Genomic DNA, 21,494 nt, shown 5'->3' with positions numbered 1-21,494 from the left:
GGTTTATTTTTATATATGACTGTCCTAAAGGTTGTATATGAATTTTTCAATGTGTTAGTCAGAGAACATTGGTCTTATATTGTGTTGTTTGGAAAGTAATTTCATTTTTTTCCATGGAAAAAAAAATATTTTTATAATAAATAAATATTTTATTGAATTATATTTCGACCATTTTGGTCAAATACCTGTTGTCATCGTTTCTGGTAGTAGCATGATTTCACATTCATAAAAGTTTCAATCATTGCTTACAAAAAACTGATCCAAGTGATTTTTGACATTGTCATTTCAAGTAAATGTCTTACAGTTAAAAAAAAATTGTATAGACCGGAACAAGTAATAATCTGAGTATGCTCAATCAGGCAAATATGGTTGGTGTGATAGTACATCCCATCTAAGTTATAACAGTTTCTGACAAGTTACCAAACTTGTGTGAAATTTGACATTATCGTGGTAAAACACTACACCTGTTTTGTTGATCAATTCTGGCCGCCTTTTCTGTTTGATGATATTACTCAATTTGTTTACTCGATGGCAGTACACTTTCGAATCAATTGTTAAATTGTCTAATAAAAGCACCAAAAAAAATTTCCTTAAAATCCCACCAAAGTCTCTTTAAGAACATGTGGAACCCATATATCAAGCTTTGAAATGAAACCAGTTTGTTTCAAGTAATCATAAACAGTTTAATTTGACAAATTTAATCTCTTGGTGATTTCACATGTTGTTATTTGGCAGTTTGCTTCAATCAGTACCTTTATTTTGTTTTCATTGGCGTCAACTGGCCATCCAGAAAGTGGTGCAACTTCAATATTGAAATTGCCAGAATGAAATTTTGTAAACCAGTTTTGGCACTGTCGTTCTGTCAATACATCTTCTCCATACATGTCACACAATTCTTTTCTCGCTTGAACAACATTCTTATCTTTTCGGTAATAAAAGAGCAAAATATGCCGAAAATGCTGCTTTTGATCTTCCATATTTGATAAAACACAAAAAATAAACAATTGCACAAAATCAAACAAAATTTTTTACAAATAAGCCTTAAAATGCTAGCTGTCAAAACATATAATGATAATACAGTTTAGAATGAAAATGGTGTGAAAAATATGACTAATCTGTCTAGTGGTAAAAAAAAACGAAACTACTTTCCAAACAATCTAATATTTTGTATTTATTTTTGCTTATTCATATGATAGCATCTGTTCAAAAATTATTTACTATTAGTTCTGTCTTCTCAACTTCAACTTCCTGGTTAGAAGAGCACATAGAATCAAAATGCATATAAGATACTATTTTTTGTCAAAACTCCAATATAAGAAGTTAATAAATATTTTTTAAGAATCAAATTTAATTAAATTAAAACTCAATACAATTAATGCTTAAAATTTGAATATATTTTAGGGAAACAAAGAACTTCAGGTATCTTTATTTCAAGCATTGGTTCTTCTTATGTTTAATGATGGAGATGAATTTGTTTTTGAAGAAATTAAACAAGCTACTGCAATAGGTAAGTAATTCATAAATAAGTTACTTTTATTTTGGCAAACTAATACACATTATTGCTAGTTTTTATTCTATCAACAAAAGCTATAAAGTAATTTAATCAAAATATTTTAGACTTAAGCTAAGTTTTTAATATAAACATCAGCAAATCATGTAATACATTATAAGTACTATTACACAGTTTAATGGATGAAACAAGATCTGGAATAAATGTTTATATCTTAGATCAAAGAATATAATTGTATTTATGAATTGTCAGAAAAAAGTTATTTAACCTAGTCCATGCGAACTATCTACAGAAAAAAATTGAATGGAATTCGTCGTGCAACGCATTTTTTGAATTTTTGGATAATTTTTTAAATCGAGATATTTCGCTTCAAAATCGCGCTATATTTAATCTGTTTTTTGTGTTTGATTAAAAACATATTGCAGTTTACGATTGTTTAATTTTTAGTTTAATACAAATTTAAAATAATATTAAAATTTCGACGTTCACGAACAATAGAAAAAAAAATTAATTTACAGAGATTCGCTGAACTTTGTACATCTGTTCGTTAGACACATCTGTCTTCTTTTAAACAAAACAAACCGCAGCTCTCTAGCTAAAGCGGGGGAGAAGTTATTGCCATTATTTACACTACGTCTCTAATTACCCTGCGGGGAGAGGGGAGTGGGGAGTGGCTCGGGTATTTGTAGGTCAAAGATTATCAACATACTTTTATAAGAGTGAATATTTGACACTTTTTACATATTTTTTCAACGTTTTATATAATAATAACCTATAATAAATGATTAGTTAATTTTTTCCTGCGATTACGCAATATCCGGAAGTAATGAGTTTCCCGGAAAATTTTTCAGCTGGAAGATTTTGATAAAATATCTTCTTGTCTAAATAGAGTCAAATAACATGAAAACTAGAAAAATTACGCTTTAAAATAATGAATATAGCTATTTTTTAACGTTTGTTTACATAATAACTTTAATCACGTGGATTGATTCTTCGCGGGAAAATCCAGACTACATGTTCTGAAAAAAGCTCTCATTCGTTAAAGTTAAATCAGTTATAATATAAATGACCAATTAGAGCGTAATAAGCGTAGAAACAAAAATTTTAAAGCCAATTAACAGGAAGAACGTCTTCCATAGACTTACTATAGAGAGGTGGAGCTTCCCGGGAATATCTCTTGCTAGATAGTTTTAAAAACATATTAATACTATTAAATATTGTCGAATTAGCTAATTTAATGTCTTAAAACGTTAAATTAGTTAATTAGAGCTAAAAAAACGATTTAAAAAGCGAATTTATTGTGATTGTTTACATTTTACTTCGAAGGTTGGAGGCGGGACTTTTCGCGGCAATTTTTCCTTTCACAAGTCTCTGATTAGTTACAGTAATGTTAACAAAGACAGAAGATACCCAATAAAACTTTAGAAGGAGTTTCCTTTTGATTGTTTTCAACAACTGTCTAGTTAACTTGGAAGATTTACTGTAAATAGTAGGGGAGTGTTTTTCCCGAAATATTTATGGCCCAGGGGTGGTAACAAAACGCTTATTGGCTTAAACAAAGTCAATCGACCTACAAAAGAGCGAATCATAGCTAAAATCGCAAGAAAACTCGAATATAACGCGAATTGTTCAATTTTTTTTATTAAAAATGCGATTTCGCGATATCAGCATCTCATTAATAATAGGTGGTCACGTGATCCCGCGATAACGCGGTCATCGCAGCAGCAAGGTTAATTTTACATTTCTAATTTCAATTGTGTTAACCTCTTAATTAACCTGTAGATTTGGGGACAATATAGGCAAAAATGTACAGGCTCTAAGATAGCTCAGGATGACAATATCAGCAGAAATGTGCATGCCCCAAGATAACTGGAGCAGCATCAGATTTAATGTTATGTAATGAAAAATAATCTCAAGAAAATCATAAATGTATGAAAGAACAGTTGTTTTTTTATTTGCACCTAATTTGAATACATTTTGTAAATTGTCCTAAGCAGATTTATTCTGCATATTGACATGCATTATATTAATATAAATGAATTCAACAATTAATTTTAATCATTGTGCAAAAGAAGAAAAAATTGTTTTTGATTAACCCCTTTCTTGTTTGGCCTCATATATGTAAATACTGTACATAATTATGTTCCATTATTGATTTCCACATATAAAATATAAAGTGAGTGTTTTTACAATTGATGATGTCAAAAGCATAGTTAGCAAAATGATTAATATTTTACAAATAACCAAAAAAATTAATATCAAAGGCATTAGGTAATGGCAGATATTTGCAGTTTGGATATAATGATGCTATAACATAGGAATATCAAACATAAACTCCAGTTAGGATGGTAACAGTTTGGTGACAATGTGGAAAGTGTCCAGATTTATAAGTATGCAGAAGGAGGTGTAATTTTTCATACATAAATTAGAAAGTTTATTGATTTTTACAAAATTTATAGTCAGTAAAAATCAAAGTTACTTTTGATCCATTTGTGCAATTAAAGTCAATGAATTAAAAACCAATTATTTTGTGATCAATATTACAATTTTCTTGCATCCTCCCAATCGCAGAAAATAATAAAGATAAAATTAAATAGCCTAAAAAATGATATTTTAAAGATAATACTTTTTAAAAAACTTTTTTGCAGTGATTTAAATATATTTAAAAAAATAAAACAAGAACAAACAAAATTATAATACAAACATGATTAAATTTTGAATTAATTCATAATTTGTACTCACTATTATTAATCTTGAAATTTGTATTTAAATAAGTGTTTAAAAATATAATTAATTCAAATCATGTTTAAATTTGAATAATTTGTAACTAGCATATCTCATATTTTGAAAATTAAGATCAAAAAGAAAATCAGCATGTAATCAATGGATTTACAGAAATTGTGTAATTTTGGGGATTTCCTGAAATGCATGTATTCTGTAAAATCCTGGAACATGAGAAAAAGCAAAAGACTAATTTTCCACAATATTCTAGTGTTTGATAGTATTCTATAATTTTTTATGTTAGCAAATTTTCTTTTTATGTTCTTTTCCACTTCTTTAATTACTTCAACTTTTCTTTGAAGATAAATTTCTATATGCTCTATTCTTGGACACTGTAAAAATGTGACTAATAAATCCATTTATCTAAATGAGAATGCCATTAAAAACATGTTTAATATGGCTCATGAGGTCCTAATATTTGTAATGTCATTTTATTTTCCCATTTTTTGCCTTGAGTTTAATTAAGCCTTTATGCCAACTCTAATTAAGCTGATAATTGTGGCAAAAAAAAATATTTAAAGTAAACTTGGCCAATAAAAAGATGAGAATAAACTATATATTATTTTAATACCTAGGAGGTTGTGGAGTATGTTGATACTTGGCAGGCTTAAAACCTACAGCTCTAAGATAAAATCCGTGCAGACACCAGAAGCCTACAAAGTTTATACATGGCCTGAATCAAGAAAAAATTGCTCATAGCTGATATAATGTAATATCATAACTTTGTCTATTGCATTTTTATAACCATTATGAGTTTATATAATTTGTCTAGTTAAAGCATGTGACATATGAATTGATAACAAATAATAGGACAAAAGTAATATTTATTTGAGAAATTCTGTTTAGACTGATAAAGAAATTCATTTCAGAAAAATTCATTCAATTTTATTGATGAAATTAGAATTGTACTCAAAACAGTTTAATATTCTGAAACTGTTACAGGAATATCTGAACAAAAAATACATCTTGTTTTTTTACACTGTTTGATATAACACAGCTAGAAAAAATAAATTTGCTTTTTACATGATTTGTTTAGATCTTGCATGTTTTAATAAATTGAGTTTTTAAAAATTGCGATTTGATTTTAATTCTTAAGAATTCTTTAATTCTTAATTCTTAATTTAATTCTTAAAAATATTCATATTTCCTTTTCTACAAAATTGCTTTTTTTTTAAAAGAAAAATTCTTAGAATTTGCATTAATTAAGTTGCTATACATGCTGAAGTAAATTTTAAGACAGTTGTTCATTTTCTTTCTTATTGGAACATGTTTAGCAACAATCAATGTTTCATTCTGATTTTAACTTGTGATTGAAGTAGTCAGAAAAAATTTATTTTGAAGTTTGATTTGTTTGTATGATTGCATTTTTTCCAATTTTTTTTAATACAGAATCGTTTTTATATGGCATTTGCTGTTAACAGCTAGTGGTATTTTGGCATTTAATTGAAAAATTTGAATTAAAATAAAATGAAAATAAAAGTTATACAAATAATATAAATTTATTAAATTTGCTGATAAGTAAGTTAGAGAATTGTTCTCCTGATTTACTAACTAAAATGAAATATTTTGCTTAAACACATTCTGTTATATTAATTGGCTTATTGTATTATTTCTACTGGTTTATAAGGTCAAATACCAATCTTTCATTTTACCATACAGGTGGTATCTTAGAGATTTTTTTGTTGGGAATGTATCTACCGTGTAAAAACATAATTGGGTGGATATATAAAATTATAAATGTAAAATATAGAAATAAAAATAAAATGATAAAGTACATAAAGGTTAAATAAAAAAATTTTGTATACTAATTATACAAAAGTACTTAAAATATTTAAATTTGTATTTTAATTTTAGAAAAATATATATTTGAACTGTATAAAAGGTATTAATTTAAAGTGTGTTAACATTAATAAATAAAAATTAAGACTTAAATGGTCATGTTCTGTAGAAAAAGGTAAACAGTGGAAAGCATCTTAAATTCTACTTAGCTAGTAGTAATTCATTTTTATTTTACAGAATTATCTTTAAACAGAATATAATCATGAAATGAACAGGCATTCACAATTTGGTATAATAAGAGAAAATGTTAAGTCACTCAATGACTTAATGACCTATCTTTAATGATTGCTCAGACTTATAACCAGCTCACCTTTCTTAATATTTGTCTAGTTCTTGCAGTATTCACTATAATGAAGCATTTTCCAGGACAAAATATTTTGTTTATAAATTTGTACCTTATTGTGCATTTCAAGGATTTGATGACTAAAATATTAATTTAAATGTTTTTTTTTTATGAATGAACTTTAATTTTTTAGTACTTCATTTTTATAATTTTTTCTGATTGTATTTTTATATTCTGTAATTTGTAAGAAATTCAAATTAAAACAGTTTGAAGTTAGAGTTTCCTTTAGAACTTTTTATTATCCAGAATAAATAAAAACAATTAAGTTCTTTGTTTAACAACCAATTCACTGAATGGTTGTTAAAGTCATAGGAATGGAACTTACTCATTGAGTGAAAAAGTATCTATATTTGATATGGTATGTCATTGCAAGAAACTTTTTGTGTGAAAATGAAATTTTTATGATCAGAATTTTGGAAGAGTAAAGGTCTCTAAAATTTTACTATCTATGTAGTTTGTGTTTATATAGAAATAATTATTTGGCTGTATTTTTATTAAATAGTAAATTATCAATTTTTCAGAGGATGGAGAATTAAGGAGAACTCTTCAGTCCTTAGCATGTGGTAAAGTGAGAGTATTACAGAAGAATCCAAGGGTATGTCTTTCATTATTAAGAAATATTTTAAAATGTATTACTACTTTCTGCATGTCTTTAAAATGTACAAATTAGCTTAAAATTTTTAATAACTTAATTTGATTACTAAATTCTTCTCATATATAACATTTCTATTTGAATTTGTGTAAGATTTTCAAATTTTGTTTATAATAATAGCTAAAATAGAATTTTATATTCAGAACTGTATAAAACAAAATTATCTGTTTAGTGGTTTTATATACATGTATGGAATAATGATTCAATTTTTTTTATTAATATAAATTTAGATATCTAGTTTTTATCATTTAATAAGAGTCAATAAAGAAAATTTGATTTCTCCATAAGACTAATTTGCATGATGTAACAAGTATACCCAATAACAGAACAACATGTAATTATGGAATTTCTTTGCAAATATACAATAATTATTAAATTGAATCATTTTATTAAAAATTATTAATTTTTTTAATAATTTATATTTTTAACATTAAAATAAATTTTTAAATTAATACACTTACTTAATGAATGAAAACTGAAGTAATAAGTTAAATTTAAAGTTACTTAAAAAGTAAAAAGACAATAATATGATTAATGCAGAATTGCAAATACCATTTTATCTTGGCATGTATAGTACTAATTTGTTATTCTGTGGCTAATGACAAAAGTTAATTGATATAGATGTGTGCTTATTCTTTTCATCTTGAAAGTAGAGATCAAACTATTTGTAAAACAGTTCTTCATTAAAATGGAGATTCTTTATAAATATTGAATATATTTTCATATTATTTCTGAAGACTATTTTAACCCCTTCTCAGTGGAATTTTTAATTAAAATCCATATTTCTATTGTGTTAATTAATTTTAGAAAATAATCTTTTTATATTTAAATATAAACAATAAAGTTTTTGTGGACTAGAGTAATTACTAGTCCATAAAAACTTTGTTTGAGATTGGCTACTGCCAATCTCAAACAAATAAACAGAAACAAAATACACAACAATAAAAAAGGTCCCTAGTAAAAACAATTACATTACACATAAGTAAAAACAAAAGTTAAAAAATTAAGCATGAACAAATTAATAATATATACATAATAAAATATAAAAACAGTATGATATAAATGATAGTAAAACAATCATTTAAAAATGTGATTTAAAAAAAAAATAGCATAAAAGTGATAGAATAAAAAGTAGGCTATTCTCAGGTTTTAGAATGCTAAATACTAAAATTATTAGCAAGTATAAAATACAGAATGGGACAAGATAATTAAAAGCAATTAAAATTATTTTAAAAATAAAAATAACATAGAGGTTTTAACTGTGAATGCCATATGCCAAACAACTGTAACTGGTCTTAAAATACTATATCACAGGAAAAAAGTTGAACAGGATATGAATTATGAACAACCAACTCTGAAAAAAAAAATTATTTTTAATACATTAAGCCTATAATAGGAGGGTGATGCATGAATTATTTCTTGTTTTACAAAGAAGGATTCTTAGGACTAAATTATCAAGAGACAACAGACCATTAAAAAAATTTATAAAACAGACCTGTCAAAGTATTCATTACAATGAGATAAAGATGCTCTTAGTCTAAATCTAGAATGAATATACAAAAAAATGTATAAATAATTAGTGAAATAATCATTTGTTGAGGCAGATAGCAAACCAGTATGATTCTTAAATGTTGAAATCATGTTGCAAATAAATATCTTTTTTAGCATGAACTAAATACTGTTGAGATAAAATATTATGATACTCTATTGCAGTTTCAGTTTTCTCTCTTTTTGCAGTACAATAACATATTTTCGATATTGTTTGTTTTTATTATTGCAAATGAAAAGAATGAGTGAAATGTTGAAACTTAATACTGATTTTACTTAATTTATTTCTAATAACCTTTATTTGTTAATTCCAAAATTTTATATAATTAACAATAAACAATTTTTTTAGGGGAAAGATATTGAAGATGGAGACAAATTTGTATATAATAGTGAATTTAAACATATATGTTTTAGAATAAAAATAAATCAAATTCAAATGAAAGAAACTGTAAGTTGAGCTTTTGAAATTCTAAAAATAAATACAACTTATATTTAATTTTTTAAATAAATTTATATGAAAGTTTAATATATTGCAATATTATGAATTTAAAACAAAGTAGTTATAAGGAAAGTAATCTAATAAAATGGGCATTATTTAAAAAATTTTTTAATTAAAATTGCTTTTAGATATTTTAAGTATTTGAAATAAGATATTAAATAAAAGTATTTAAATTAATATTTCTGATTGTATTAATATAGCAAGAAGAGCAAACTGCTACTCAAGAGCGTGTTTTTCAAGATAGGCAGTATCAAATTGATGCTGCCATTGTACGGATTATGAAAATGCGTAAAGCTCTTACACACAATTTGCTAATTACAGAACTTTATGATCAACTGAAGTTTCCTGTTAAGGTAATAATCAAATTTTTAGTTAATTGGCATAAAAAATTGAAGTTAAATCTGTTGATTTTTTTATGTACTGGGAGTCACAAAGTCCTGTACACATTTTGAAACAACATAACAGAAAACATAATTAACCTCAAATGATATAGTTTATGGAAATAGAACAACTCAAATAGCTTTTAAGATTCAATACACCTTTTCAAGAACACAGTTATTACTGTGTTCTTGAAAAGGTGTATTGAATCTTAAAAGGTGTTGAAGCTGAAGACATCCAACAAATATTCAGTCTTATGCCCTATATTATTGGGCATGTCTGTACTGACAGATTGGATGGCATTAGTGGTTTTGTTTTACAGAACAACTAAATTGCGTTGTTAGTGTGCCAATGCAATCTTTGATATGACTTGCAAGAAAATCCAGGTATGTAATATTCAATAATTTGTGAGACCATAGGATAAAATCATTTCTCCCTGTCATTTGTCTAGGAAAACTTCATTCGATTTGGTACCAACATACAAACCCAATGAGGAGGGGTACCACCATGCTGGAATATGACACGAAATTGCAATTCCTGAAGTTGTGTAAAGACAAACAAGCCCAACAACCCAAATAAACATTTACATTAACTTTGTTTACTGCAAAAAAGAAAGGTCTAATGATTTTGTTGTTAAACAATCCACATCACACTTTTAGTCTAGTACAAATATATTCACTTACCATGTAGGAACTCTAAATCATCACACATTTTTAAAAAAAATAAATTATATATATTTTGGCATGCAGCATTAAAAAATGAACCATCTTAGATATATAATGTAATATAAAAGAATTCAATTTTCAGACAGCTGAAATTTACAAGTTTCACAGACTTCAAAACTTTCTGCTGATGCATCCATATCATCATTGCTACATTGTGACAGTTTTGTCACTTTGCATCTAGTGCATGATTTCACAAATAGCCACAGATGTCAACATAAAATACACACTGACTTTTAGTCAGATATGAATTTAACACAAGTTATAAATTTTTCTTTTATTAAACCTGTAAGTCAATATATCGTAAAGCAAACATAGTTAAAGTTTTGAATAGTCTTGTACCAGCATATTCTGTAGTAGAGGTGGCAAACCTGTGTCATTCATGCCTTAAAGTGGCACATTAGGAGAAATCATCTCACACATAATGATAATTCAAAACTGTATTATACATTATCTTTTTTCAGTTATCCCTTCTTTTTTTTCAAATAGCTTTACTTTTATTTTAAAGTTAATATTTATTTCACTTCTTTAAATATATCACTATTCAAAGTCTAAAAGTTCATCACATTTGTGTGCATGCACACACATTTTTAAAGATAATTATGCTTACTATATGGCATATCAACTCAAAAAGATATGCCATCCCTGTTCCTGAAAAATTTAAAAATATCGCCAACTGTTTGCCAGTTTAAAATTTTTTTTTACCATTTCGAATTCTTTATCACCACCAGTTTTTCTTATTAATTAATTAATGTAATGTTATTCCATTGAAAGTGAAAAAGTTTTCAGCATTGGAGGTAACATTTATGAGCCGGCAAAAAATAGGTTATGCCCTGAAAATGATGAAATTCTCATGTTTTTGCATTGTAAAAACAAACTGTAAAACCCTTAAATTGTAATTTAAGGGTTTTACAGTTTAAATATTAAATTTTTATTTGTTTTATATTTGTTTTGTATTTAAACTTTAAACTTATGAAACAAATAAAAATTTAATTTTTCTTCTTAACCTATTCAATACTTTTTCTTATGTAAAGTTTAAACTTTATATTATACGTTATGTTATACTTATAATATGTATTGATGAAAGGAATAATTTGATTAGTAAAATTTTTTTAATATTCAGATTGTCATGTAATAAATAATAAATATATAACAGAAATTTATTAGTTTTTATTACTAGCATTGTACGTAACATTCTAACAAAAATACCAAAATGTAAAATTGGCCGATTATCGAAACCGATTAATCGGGGGAAATGGCCGATACCGATTAATCGGCTAAGTGGCCAATACGGCCGATTACCGATTAATCGGTGCATCCTTAAAATGATGATAAAAAAACAAATTATTAATATAAATGAAAGACTTAATTATTTCATTTTTATTTTTATGAACTCAATACAGCATTATAAAAAATAACAAAAGTAAAATTCAGAGTTTTGCTAAAAATACAAACATTTGAAGATCTCAATGAGAAATATAATCAATTGTGAAAGAATAAATTATACATTGGAAAATTGATTGCATATAAAGAAGTTGAAAATATCTGAAATTTAAAATTGATCAAAATACAGTTTATGATGTACAGTTGAACCTGTCTATCTTGAATCTCATAGGAATGAGTAATTAATTTTATTAATTTTTAAAAAAGAATCTATAAAAATTCAGATAGATTCATTTTAGTAAAAAATTTGAGATAAACAGGTTTCAAGATACAGAAGTTCCTACACAGTAAATAATAAGGTCTGATTGCAGATACAGTATTTTATTAATACAATAGCAAGTACAGTATATACCTGTATTAAGTATAAATAACACATTTTTGACATATTTTAACAAATAGTTTGTCATTAGTTACTGATGCCTGAAAATAAACAAACCTATTTTTCAGCCAATAAGACATAAGTCAAACTCAGCATCAGCTGGCCGAGTGGATAAAACCATTGGAACACTGGTATGGTCATGGGTTTGGTCATGGCCATGGTCTTTCCCATAGAAAGTCCTTCTGGGAGACATTCCTCCTCAGCAGATCACTCATGTATTGCATTACCGTAAACAAATAAACCACACCAAACTCAGCAAGTTAGAGGAAACTCTGATTGGCTAATAGTTTAGTGTGGTTTATTTGTTTATGACAACTATGTACTGTATTGCAAGGGATATTTTTAAACTATAGTTAATCTATCAAAATGTAGTTGCTGATCTTTGAATTTATAACTGACACTTCAGTCCACAATTTGAGATATAGCAATTTTGGGAGAAGATTATATGAGATAAACATGGGGAAAAAATATTGAATTCAGGCTAAAAATGCAGGGGAAAAAATTAATTTTGAGATAGAGGTTCAACTGTACACAACTTTTTTGTATTTTTAAAATTTTTACTTTCTATAATACAGTAATACCTCGACTTACACGACCCCGGAGTTATGTGATTTTCAAATCTCATCGATTTGTCTTTTGTTTGAGCACCACGCAACTCTTGATTACTCACTCCCCCCACACTATTGTTCAGCTTACATGTTCGGACGTATCGCGCGGAATCGACACATAGCTACAATTTATTTTATGTTATTTATTTCTGTGTTTGTTATATCTACGGAGACTGAGAGACTCTATGTGGTGATTTCTTGTAACCGTGAACGAATGAGAAGACAAGATCAGATTAACGAGAACATTTATTAGCTTACATACATCCGACTTCAATTTTACACAAATTGCGAAATTATACCCCAACTTACGCGGTTATCACTCGGTCCCACCTATTGCGTAAGTTTGAGGTATTACTGTATTTGAAACTGTGTTTATTTAATGTTAATAAAATGGGGGGATATTTTAAACTAATGATAAAGAATTATTTTAATACAACATTTTAAATACCTATATTTCAGAAATTTTGAATTACAGTATATTCCTTTTGAAAATATTTAACAACTGGAATATTTAATTTTAAATGTTAATAGCATTTGAAATAATATACAATCCTAATAAAATAAAATAAATTAATATAAAATGTAAATAAACATAGTATTATTTTTTCATGATGTTATTTATTCTTATTATGTTTTTTATTTTTATAGCCTGCAGATTTAAAAAAGCGTATCGAGAGCCTTATTGATCGGGACTATTTGGAACGAGATAAGGATAACCCCAATCAGTACCATTATGTTGCATAACAAATTTATTTTCAATTAGTTCTAGTGTGTGTTGTTGGGGCCTAAAAGAGACATCTAGTTTTCAGATATATTTACTTCCTTTCTCTATACCTCTGATGGAATTAGTGGTGGATCAAGGGAAAGAAAAGAGACTTAAATCATTCTGTTTTTGGCCCTGGAACATTTTGGACACTAAAAGTGGGATTACTAAACAGACATTTTCTATTATTGCCATCTGGCAAAATAGACTGACCAAGATTTAATCATGCTTGGCATTATCAACTATTGTGACACTTTGTATTTGAATTGTTTCCTAAATCCTTCACTTTGTCACAATTTAAAGACATATGATGATGTAAGTACTTAAATAAAAGCAAATAATTAATGTGTTGAGTGGATTAAGATTATACATTATTTATCTGAATATTTCTTTTCAAAAATGAAAAATTCTGTGATATAGATTATTTTCAAAATCTGAACATCCAATATTATATATAAGGGCAGCATGCTTAATATGCATATATTAATCATACTTCCTTTGTATATGTACTGTTATTTATCTTTGTTTTTAATTATTTTATTATGAGGATTGAATGAAAAGTATTTCCTCCATCTTGATTATTTTTGCTTTAATAACTGAATCATGAAAATTATTCTTGAAATGAGTTTTTTTGTTATCTGATTTACCTCTCTGCATAATGACTATTATTCTCCATAATTCTTGTGCTTACAAAGGACAAGTTTTTCAAAGTTGTCATGAAAGAAGTCCACACTGTTTTGTCCACATTCATGTCCTCAGCTCTTTCCATTTTTTCATTTTGGCATTCCAACTCTTATGTTTTCTCAAAAAATAAAAATAAGACTTTCATGGTCACTTGAATTACTCTGATGAGGAAATGGAAAGGATTATTGGGCATGAATGAAAAATATATATGTAGACTTTTTCTACGATATCTTTAAGAAATACAGTTGGTAGAAATGCATAGAGAATGATGGTGATCACGTGGAGAAGTAAAATATAGGTAAAAGGTCTTATTTCAAGAATTATTTTCTTTCATTTATTACAAAATTCATAATAAGCAAAACTAGTACAGATGGAGGCAAGTTTTCATCCAACCTTTTTATATTCTACTGTGATCATTATTTTTTATTTATGCTAATTAAAATTATTCTATTGAATTAATCAGTATCGCTAATAAAGTATATTTAGAATGTTCATTTATTGGATAATAATCCTGTTATTAGATAGATTTTAGTTTATTTAAAATATTAACTTGATAAAATATTCAGGAGATTGTATTTAATATGCAGTTTAAATACAATCATCTAAACACGATTTTATGCCGGTGTTTAAATATTAGCTTGGTGTTTGAGCAGTTAAAAATTTTTCTGACAAAAAACCAGAATTATTATGAACTTTTTCAAATAGTCAATTCAATTATTTAATTTTTTAAGGATTTTTCAGATTCATCAAAATCCAGCTTCAGAAGGTCTATTACAATTTAATAAACTATAATAGTAGAAATATTTTTTCTATTACTAACAAAGTTTATAGAATTGTATTATGCTTTCTGAAGTTGATTCTAAATAACCCAAAATAACTTAAAAAATTAAATAATTGACTTAACTCCTTTTAAGAAAAAGGTTGTAATGATTCTGGATTTTAAAGAAAAATCGAGTTGAAGAATATATTTTAATATACAGTAGTTTCTGATCTTAGTATAATGGTTACACATCTTTAATTCTTAATATTGGTTCTTCAGATTTCTTAAGTTTAAATGTCAGTCTCATCTCAATTTTATTGTGTACAGCAAGCCAAATGTAGATAATCAAAATAATAATCTATTATATGTATTTAAATTATTAATTTGTTCTTTTCAAACATTAATTTAATGTTATAGAATATGCTTCATTAGCAAACTTATTATTACTTTTTCAATCGTCCACACCATAATTAATGTATTATGGAGTTCTGTTATCTTGATGTTGGCTGATTTATTGTTTTTATTCCTATTTGAATTCATTGCAAACTATTATAAATTAGACTTTATTTGCTTGGAAATTGTAATAAATTTGCAATTATTTTTATATAGAAAAATATTTTTATAGTCTCATTTTATTTAGAATATTTCATATTCCAAAATAAATTCTATACTGTAAACATTAAAAGTATTTGAAAATGACAGATGAAATGCAGTGTTGTTTAACTAATCTATCAATATTTGTTCATATTGGCATATTGTGTGGTCAATTTATAATGTGGAGACAAAAATTCCTGTAGTTATGAATTATTTAAAACTCGTTTCTTATTAAAATTTAATGTTCTTGATGAAGTAACAATGTTATATTAATGTTATAAGTTAAGCTTTTTTTTGTTTTATGTGAGCTTTTTTGGTCAATGTAATAAAAAAAGACATTTATTTGAAGTGAATAGAGCAATTAATATCATTAATATAAAACTACAACTACAAAAACTTCTTGGCTGATTGTGAGATATTTCTTTGCTCTCATTTTTACAAATTGTAACCATAAAGTTTCAGTGGCATGCTGCTATCCATAGTAATTAGGAAAAAGCAGATTATGGATTATCGAAATGCGTAATTTGTGTAAATTAATTTTTATTAATAGCAGTGACAATTGCTTAGAAAAGGGGAGAATCTTCAGATAAGAGCTCTTAAATAACTTAGAAAATTCCTAGATTTGATAGAAAATTTTTTTTTAGTTTCTTTTTATTGGAAATATATTTTAAATTATTTAATTTATTATTCAAACTAACTATTTCTTGGATATGATAATTGGAATCACATCTCTGACTTCTCATTTGAAGGCATTGCGATAAACCAGCCTGAAGTCATCACATCTGGCTCAATGCAGTTAGTCTTCGACTTACATAAACTCGAGTTAAATAACTCGAACTTGGTTTTTTACAATCGTGAAGGTACATTTTGTATGATTTTATGATAATGCAATCGATTTGTATCAGAAAATTAAAATAATAATCATGTATAAAAATGGTTAGTTTCTTGTGGGTCATTCTGGCTATTTCATCACTCTCTCAGGATAAGTTTTTCATTTTTCGTAATAACTATGTTCCTTCTATGAGAATTGCATATTTTTTAAAATTATGTTTATCGTCGACATACGAAAGAAGTTGTCTTTGTCTTTGTGGACAGACTACAAACTTAGCATTTGAGTATGCCCAAGTAGTGTATAATTGCCTTGGAGTGTGCCATTTGTCTCGTGCAATCCAATTGACGTTACCTTTACAGTATGAATAAGTGGTGCTTAATTCCGTGTTTTTTAAATTTTAATTTTATAAAATTAGTTTTTATATTTTGAAGAGAATAATTTACCATTTAACTTATTCAATATAATTTGTGATTATAAATCGAAAACTATGTTGATGGCGAGCGATTTATGAAAAAACTTCGATTTATTTATTATAAAAAAAATTTTGTATTACTGATCCAAATATTGATATTTTTTTTTGGTGGTGAAAGTATAGCTCTTACAAAGTACGGATTATTGTCACTTAATTAAATTGTTATCGATGCATTTATCTAGAAAATTTCGTGGAATTAAAATACTTTGTTCGGTCGCTAAAACAGCCAGTATTTCCTGCCTGCCCACGACCAAATTGACAACTATTACAGCAATGCAATTTATTACTGTAATGATATCTAGCTGCAACACTTCGATCAGCAAACAGACCAACACAGTATTGAAACGTCTCCCATTTTAAAGGAGAGTTGTTCCATCAGTTAGCAGAATTACGGTATCTTCTTCGATTGCCAGAGAATAGTGTACCAACATTTATCGCCGCTTTCAACAGTCACCAGACTAATATATACACAAGCGTTTTTTAACCAGTGGATCCAACTAAAGAAAATACAGAGAGACGACAGCCATCTGCCATGGATCAAGATCAAAATTGAAGATGACCGTTAAATGAGGTCACCGATTGGACATCGCAATGCATCACAGTAAGAAAACGATAGAAATCATTTATTTCCTGCAGTTTCATAGGTTTTTTCATCGTACGTGTTAATTACGAGTTTGCTAGCATAGCGAGTACAAATGTATTTCGCATATGCAGTATGAAAATATATTATTTTGTATTTTTAAGAAACCTGTCTGGCTACATGTGTTTTGTTTGGCTGACAGTGGCTGTGCTAGTAGACCTTGCATTTAATGTCGCTTATTTTACAGGTTACTGTGAATCTTTCAGCAATAAGTTTTGTTCCTATTGTTGCATTCATTGGGGTCCAACCAATACTTTATAAAAATAATCACAGTTAAGAAGTAATTTGAGGAATTCAAATGGACTTTATAGATTAGTTAATACATTTTAGAATTTATTTCACTTTACGCAATATGATTAGACACTTGCCTATCTCATAAGATGAATCTTCCAGTTTCACTCTAGAAATAGATTCACATTCAACCGGCCAGTAAGTAATCAATAAAAATGTTCACATTTTTTTCTTACATGTGATTTGGTTAGCATGGCATGCATTTATTTTTAATTTCTAGGAGTGGCCCTAGATGACAGTAACCGAGTACAAATTGAAATTGTGCTTGTTTTCCAGTCGTTTATGTAAGTTTTGCGTACTTGTCAACGGTCAACATTGAGACGCCTTTATGTTACTATTCGAAAAATGTTTCATTTATGTTTTCCAACGATTATCGATGACATTAAAAAATTACCAGTTTATTTATATTTATATAATGCATAATAAACGTTTTCTATCATCCAATCTGTATTTGAGTACTATTCTGATACTTATTAACGTTCTTCAAAACTGTGTTACTGTCAATGAACTAAATTAAACTATAGCGGTGCCATATTGAAAGAAAATTGAATACACAACTGCCATTTTCCTTTTTAGTCAAGTGGTGTGCCATTTATGTTGCATAAAGGCTAAAATATTCAAATCGTGTAAAAGTGCAAAAGAAAGGAAATTTTAACCCTTAACGGAGATGGTGCGAGTCAAAATGACACTAATTTGTTTTATTTATTTATTTTAAAAGTAAATAACGAGACATTTCTTTTCTTTAACCCTTTATTTAAATTTATAAAGCTTAAAACGAATAACAGTCATCTTTTAATTAAATATTATAGAAAATCATCGCATACTGTAATCGTCAAAATTATAACTTCTTAAAACCCTCTATAAAACTTTCAATAGGACTAACCGCTCCAGCTTTCCAAATGATAAAATACTGAAATTTATTACATTAAGATAACTGACAAGAAAAAATTTAAATCAAACATAAAAACAACCTCTTCAAAGTAGAAATGTTATAACAGGTAAATCAGCGTATATGCATTTTTGCATTAAAACGCAAAAATGAATTTTTTGTTTTTTTTTCCTCTGCTGTTTTCGTTCGTTTATCTTGTATTATTTTTTTTGGCACTTGAAAAAGGCCAACGGGCCACAGTGTCTTTTGAGATTAAAGAGAATCGCTATTTTCAAGTTCTACATAAATTCCTTGTTCTGTCAGTTTTTGAAGATCGTCATTGGCAAGGCTCTCGCCACAAACCTGCAGTAATAACTCCTCAATATCCAGCTCATTTACATCTCCTAGTCTTGCTGTATTGATTAGGTTGACGATTTGGTTTGACAATGACGTTTGGAACGTCGAGCATGATTCCTCTGACGTTCCAAATGCCATTGTCAAATGTCCAGGCTTTTTCGGTGGATCGTTATTCGGATAATCGATGCTCTACTGTATTAACTTTAAAGCTTTTCTAATGTACATAGAAATGAGAAAATACTTACGTGAAACTTTCAAGTCAATCAAAAACCTTAATAAATAAAGAAGAAATGCCTCCCTAAATTACAACTTCTAACAACTTCCTAAAGTTTCACGGCAATCGAATAAACGGTGTGGTAATGCATGAAAGACACACACACACACACACATTTTTATATATAGATAGATAATATGTAGCCAAGCCAAATTTATGTAGCCTAAATAGGGTAGCCAAATTTGGCGCAAAGTCGCCAAATCTGGCAACTTGACACATCCGGACGAAACGAAAAGAAAAAAAATGATAGGAATGTCAAAAATGCGAGTTATATTTTACTTTTGTGTTATTATTTATTTATTTATTTAAACAGTTATCCTCCATATGTCACATAGCTTGTCAAAATCACTGTTTGCCAGATAGAATAATTGAAAAAATCACCAAATATGGACTTAGAAGAGTTGCCAAATTTTTGCTAGTTTGGATAATATTAATTTTATTCGTTTTAAGCGTCAAATAAATTGGAAAAATGTAACGTTTTCATAAAATACAATTGTTTTAACTCTATAATCTTCTTCTCTACAGCTGTCTATCTTCATTTTGGAGAATTTTGTTACGAGTTCATTATCCAAATCAGAATCATTGCGTTTCTCTTCTAAAATACTTGTCATCAGTACACTCGAGACGTTTCAATAGAGAAATAATGAAAGATTATTAGAAACTGCAGCGAAGCAGAAGATCAGGAATAACATCTGAAAAATAATTTCTTGAATGTGAAACGAATAGAATTCGACGTGAGGTACAAAATGGTCATAATTAAAGTTTCTCTGTTCAGAGCTGTAACCAATAAGCAGATTGACACCAAAATTTGTATACATATAGAAAGGATGTGATAAGAGATTTTGCAAAAAAGATTTTTAGTTCAAAAATTTCCGTTCGGGGCACATTAAAGGAAAAATACACTAAAAATAACCAAAAATGCATTTATTTGTTCCGTAAGGTAAGGGACATGCCATCTGCAGAGGCTATTTACTGCTGTCAGTAATGTTACTCAATGTGTGTCCCGTTCTTCAGGTATAAAATTTGAATGCGATGAACAGTATGTTCTAAAACTGATCGTAAATGTTTTCCAGGGATGTTTTTAACTTACAGTGTAATACAATTCTTTCTCTGCCAATGTTGCAACGTTTCCGTGATAAACCGTATGCCAAAGCGTCCCAGAGCTGAAATTTTTGAGCATTTTTAAAAATCCTTTTCCGCATCCTTTGCTTAGTCGGTATACAAATTTTGGCGTCAATTCACTTATTGGTTACAGCTACAGACTGCTCTGAATATAAAAACTTTAATAATGGCCCCTCTGTATATAAAAAATTTAGAATGATGCTTACCTTCATCAACCAATATTAAAGAATACAAGTCATTACGGCATCAAATAAATTTTCAAACAGTTGAATTAATCCAAATATCACCCAATATGTCAGTATAACTTTTGTATCTCGTAGTGTTCCTCTTTGAATCGCATTCTTCCTGCATTTAAATATTCTGTTACGTGAGAAGCTACGAAATTCGAGAAAGTAAATACTCTACAATTAAAACTTACGAAGCGTAAATGAGATAGACGATCGATGTGAAAGTGCAGACAAATTTACTTCCATAACCAACTGCGGTGTATACAACTAGTATAATCATTAAAACTAAATAATAAAAAGAATAATCGGTTTTTAATTCGAAATTAACAAAATTTACGATAAAGAAACGTACATCTGAGCATTTCTACTAAAAGTTCCATATTTTTCTATTAATATTTTAAAATATTTCTTGGTAAAGTTCGATTCTTTCCAATCGTAAAAAAAATTGTTCTAAGAAGTTAAAATTTAAATTCGAAAAACTCTGGGGAAACGCCGTCTACTGGATTAGGACCTATGTTTTTTTAAAATTGTAAATATATTTAAACTGGCTCAAAATTATAATAATTGATATCATTTTTAAAAATATATATTGAGATAAATATTTATCTTGATATCTTTGATATTTTTTATTATAATCTAAGATGAATTTTTTAAAACTCTTTCCTCCTTGTCGGCAATGAGGGCCTAATTTTAGCAAACCAGGTTTACAATGGCGACCCGCTTCTCTCACCGGATAGTGAGAGAAGTGGGTCGACATATACGAATTTCCTCCGGCTCTTCGCGAGTAATTTCGTATGATCGAGCAAAAAGCTTTGGCCGGCTCTTCGGAGAATAAGCGACTACGCAATAACCTCAATATTAACCCCGCTATAAGAGAGAGAACATTCCATAACTGCCAGAAAAATTAT

General features: G+C 27.8%; 1 protein-coding gene and 1 long non-coding RNA gene across 3 annotated transcripts in view; one reads left to right on the top strand and one right to left on the bottom strand.

Moving 5' to 3' along the window:
• LOC111635985 (cullin-4A-like) overlaps window positions 1-13,814 on the top strand; it is a 66,047-nt gene extending 52,233 nt beyond the window's left edge. The window contains exons 13-17 of one of the 2 annotated variants that reach the window (XM_023381136.1): window positions 1,402-1,507; window positions 6,995-7,068; window positions 9,023-9,121; window positions 9,373-9,525; window positions 13,351-13,814. In XM_023381136.1, coding sequence (XP_023236904.1) covers window positions 1,402-1,507; window positions 6,995-7,068; window positions 9,023-9,121; window positions 9,373-9,525; window positions 13,351-13,446 — 528 coding nt within the window. In that variant the 3' untranslated portion in view covers window positions 13,447-13,814. The remainder of the gene's footprint in view (window positions 1-1,401; window positions 1,508-6,994; window positions 7,069-9,022; window positions 9,122-9,372; window positions 9,526-13,350) is intronic. The other variant, XM_023381135.1, reaches the window with a different exon arrangement.
• Window positions 13,815-18,923: 5,109 nt separating this feature from the next.
• LOC111635994 lies at window positions 18,924-21,100 on the bottom strand. Its single transcript, XR_002758470.1, has 4 exons — window positions 20,939-21,100; window positions 20,778-20,871; window positions 20,566-20,704; window positions 18,924-19,929 (listed from the first exon to the last, which is right to left on the bottom strand). It is a non-coding gene; the product is annotated as an uncharacterized LOC111635994 (long non-coding RNA).
• Window positions 21,101-21,494: the final 394 nt, after the last annotated feature.

This window comes from Centruroides sculpturatus, unplaced genomic scaffold (assembly GCF_000671375.1).
Source record: "Centruroides sculpturatus isolate CEXI.00-Female unplaced genomic scaffold, Cexi_2.0 scaffold959, whole genome shotgun sequence".
Classification (NCBI taxonomy): domain Eukaryota; kingdom Metazoa; phylum Arthropoda; class Arachnida; order Scorpiones; family Buthidae; genus Centruroides; species Centruroides sculpturatus.
The sequence above is the reverse complement of the archived record's forward strand: the minus strand, read 5'-3'. Positions and strand labels throughout refer to the sequence as shown.